This window comes from Eimeria maxima, genomic scaffold (assembly GCF_000499605.1).
Source record: "Eimeria maxima Weybridge genomic scaffold, Emw_scaff2299, whole genome shotgun sequence".
Lineage (NCBI taxonomy): Eukaryota > Apicomplexa > Conoidasida > Eucoccidiorida > Eimeriidae > Eimeria > Eimeria maxima.
The window spans coordinates 1-3,761 of NW_013565163.1; the positions used below are offsets into that span (position 1 = coordinate 1).

General features: G+C 44.0%; 2 protein-coding genes across 2 annotated transcripts; one reads left to right on the forward strand and one right to left on the reverse strand.

Annotated features, from left to right (window-relative positions):
- Positions 1 to 869: 869 nt before the first annotated feature.
- On the forward strand, positions 870 to 2,087 carry EMWEY_00058020 (hypothetical protein, conserved; the record flags this gene model as incomplete). The annotated part of the gene is made up of 4 exons (XM_013480757.1): positions 870 to 1,279; positions 1,425 to 1,598; positions 1,735 to 1,787; positions 1,988 to 2,087. Coding segments are annotated over 4 exons (737 nt in total), but the record flags the coding sequence as incomplete, so codon positions are not given.
- A 598-nt stretch (positions 2,088 to 2,685) lies between these two features.
- On the reverse strand, positions 2,686 to 3,208 carry EMWEY_00058030 (hypothetical protein, conserved; the record flags this gene model as incomplete). The annotated part of the gene is made up of 3 exons (XM_013480758.1): positions 2,686 to 2,757; positions 2,936 to 3,004; positions 3,151 to 3,208. Coding segments are annotated over 3 exons (199 nt in total), but the record flags the coding sequence as incomplete, so codon positions are not given.
- Between the last annotated feature and the right edge of the window lie 553 nt (positions 3,209 to 3,761).

Below are 3,761 nucleotides of genomic sequence, written 5' to 3' on the forward strand. Positions count from 1 at the left end.
ATATATATATATAATATATGTATAGATCTCTATATAGGAATATATATAAGAAAGAGAAAGAAATAATTAATTAATTAAATTAAATATAAATAAATAAAAAAATAAATATAAATAAATATAAATAAATATAAATAAATAAAATAAATAATAAACAAAAAAACTAAAAAAAAAAAGGAACAATATTGCTGCATGCATAGACCCAGCGGTAGTAACCTTTGGGGCTTCTTTGCTGCAGCAGCGCATGCGCTGCAGCAGCAGCAGCAGCAGCAGCAGCAGGAGAATTAATAAATAGTATTTGTTTTAATAATATAATAAATTAGAATAATTTATTTTGTCTAAGAATTAGGGTTTAGGGTTTAGGGTTTAGGGTTTAGTGTTTAGCATAAACCCTAATATAAGGACACTGTGTGATTCCTTTATTCCCTCCGCAAACCCTAAACCCTCATTAATAGAGGAATCCTTCAAACCCTAAACCCTAAACCCTAAACCCTAAACCCTAAACCCTAAACCCTAAACCCTAAACCCCCGATGACGGATACAGCAGAGCTAAGAGAGTTTAAGAAATTCTTGACGGATGGCCTTGAGGCCCTCGGCCTCGATGCTGAAGTCTTCGTAGGCACGTAAACCCTAAACCCTAAACCCTAAACCCTAAACCCTAAACCCTAAACCCTAGCCTAAACACTAAACCCTAAACCCTACACCTTAATGGCTTGGTGTGTACAACTAGACCCTATTCCTCAACCCTCCTTCGGTGAAAACCCTAAACCCTACTGTGTTCACAAGACTAAGCCCTAAACCCTAAACCCTAAACCCTAAACCCTTTTTCTTCGAGAGGGTTTTGCTGCTGTTTGTTGCAGAATATATATTAGGATTGCTGGAGAGTTCAGGTGGCACAGCAGCAGCAGCAGCAGCAGCAACAGCAGAGGAGAAGCAGCAGCAGAAGGAGCAGCTGCAGGCAGATATAAAGGAGACATTAAGTCTATCATTAGCAGACAGCAGCAGCAGCAGCAGCGATGAGCAGCAGCAGCAGCAGCAGCAGCTAGAGGATTTTTGCTGCAAATGTGCTACACAATGGATAGATATTGTCCTTCCTGCTGCAGCGCAGCAGCAGCAGCAGCAAAGGCAGCAAAACTTTGATGCTGTTATCTCTGTACGTACACCAGCAGCAACAACACCAACAGCAGCAGAAGCAGCAGAAGCAGCAGCAGCGGCTGCTGCTGCTGCAGTTGCTGCTGCTGCTGCTACCCCTGAAGATGAGGTCGCAAGACGCATACGAGAGGTACTACGAATCCTGCTGCTGCTGCTGCTGCTGCTGCTGCTTGACCTGTTGTTAGTCTGCGTTGCCACTGACCCTGTTGCTGCTGCTGCTGTTGCTGCTGTTAATGTTGCTGCTGCTGCTGTTGCTGTTGCTGCTGCTGCTGCAGCGTGTGGTGCAGCAGTACGGGTATGAGGTAGACGAGATGGTAGAGTGTGACGATGAAGGGAAGCTGCAGCTAAACAGCAGCAGCAGCAGCAGCAGCAGCAGCAGCAGCAGCAGCAGCAGCCCTAAGAAGGATGGTTATGATGCAGGCATATGGAGTAATGATAACAGAGCACGAGTATATAAAACCCTAAACCCTAAACCCTAATAAACCCTAATAAACCCCTATAAACCCTAGTAAACCCTAGAACAGAATATATCCGAGGGTTTAGGGTTTAGTGCTGCTGCGCTGTCTATACACCCCGTTGCTGCAGGTACTAAAGGCGTCACAAGCAGCAAGAGCAAAGGCTAAGGCAGATCATGAGATGTACGTCAAACCCTAAACCCTAAACCCTAAACCCTAAGCTTCCTACAAACCCTAAACCCTAAACCCTCATCGTTGAGGGTTTAGGGTGTCTTTATTGTTGCATAGTGTTAAGGGTTTAGATAAAAACCCTCTAGGCGGTATTATGACAAGATATACTGCTGCTGCTGCTGCTGCTGCTGCCTGTGCATGTGCTGCTGCAGGGAGGTGCAGCGCAACAAACAGCAGCAGCTGCTGCAGCAGCAAAAGATGGAGAAAGAGAAACAGCGAGTAGCGCGCAAGGAAAGGAAGGCAGGTCGCTAGCAGCTGCAGCTAGCTGCTGCAGCTAGCTAGATGCTGCTGCTAGCTAGCTGCTGCAGCTAGCTAGATGCTGCTGCTAGCTAGCTGCTGCAGCTAGGTGCTAGCTACTGCAGCTGGGGGCAGCTAGCTGATAACTGCTGCAGCTAGCTATAGGACCCAGCAGCAGCAGCTAGCTGTGGCTATCCGCTGCAGCAGCTAGCTAGCTAGCTAGCTAGCTAGCTAGCTAGCTGTGTCTGTCTGCTGCAACAACATACAGCTGGGTTGCTGGTGTTGCCTGCTGCTGCAACAGCTGGCTAGCTGCTACTGTCTGCAGCAGCAGCAGCAGCAGCAGCAGCAGCAGCAGCAGGTTTCTGGCTGTTGCTGCTTGCTGCTGCAGCAGCAGCAGCAGCAAGAGCTTCTTCAGCTAACTTTCTTGCTTTTATAGGAGAGAGTGTGGGGTGTATAGACAGCAAAGAACCAACTAACCCTCCTACCTGCTGCCTGCACACAAACCCTAAACCCTAAACCCTAAACTCTAAACCCTAGAGGAGAGGAAAACAGCAACATATTATATCTACCATGGTTGTCTAGGACCTAGGGTTTAGGGTTTAGGGTTTAGGGTTTACTTAGGCTGCTCTTTAAATAGCTCCTGTAGATCCTCACGAGCACGAGCCTCTGTCTCCTCCTCCGTTGCCTGCGCAAACCCTAAACCCTAAACCCTAAGCTCTAAACCCTAGTTTGCGGTCTAGCCTTCTGTCAAGGGAGAAGGGAGAATGTCGAGGGTTTAGGGTTTACGTTATCTGTTAAGTATATCTTAGCGTCCGTGTCTACCCAAAATGTCTAGGGTTTAGGGTTTAGGGTTTAGGGTTTACGTTGTGTGCTAAGTATCTCTTAGCGTCAGGGTCTCCTTGAGCGAGCGCAGCGACATACAAACGCAACGCCTGCAACACATAAACCCTAAACCCTAAACCCTAAACCCCAAAGCCTAAACCCTAAACCCTAAACCCCAAAGCCTAAACCCTAAACCCTAAACCCCAAACCCTAAACCCTAAACCCTAAACCCTAAACCCTCGGTAGAGGGACATACTTTAGTTGTTAATCTTCCTTTTTGTACCTCCTTTAATGCAAACGCTAAATCATCAGGCCTGCATGCAGGAGACAAAAAGAGAGATAAAAGGAGACAATAGGGTATAAAAGGAGACAAAAGGAGAGTTGCCTATACACCTTAAAAAAAAAAAAAAAAAAAAAAGTTGCCTATACACCTGAATACTTACTGTATAAAGTGTATTTGTGTATAATTTTTTATAGAGGAAGAAAATCCATTAAGAAGGAAAGAAGATGTTCTTATTGGGCAACAACCCTTTTGCACTAAATACTCATAGTATTCAGATAACTGCAGCAGCAGCAACAGCAGCAGCAGCAGCAGCAGCAGCAACAGCAGCAACAGCAGCAGCAGCAGTAATAACAGCAGCAGAAGCAGTAGTAAATATATTGACAAAAAAAAAATATTAATTATATTTTGCCTCTTTTTCTTTTTGTCTCCTTTTCTTCTTTATTTATCTCCTTATTTATTATAATAAATAAAAAAGTGTCTCCTTTTTATTATAATAAATAAAAATGTGTCTCCTTTTTATTATAATAAATAAAAATGTGTCTCCTTTTTTTTTTTTTTTTTTTTTTTTTTTTTTTTTTTTTTTT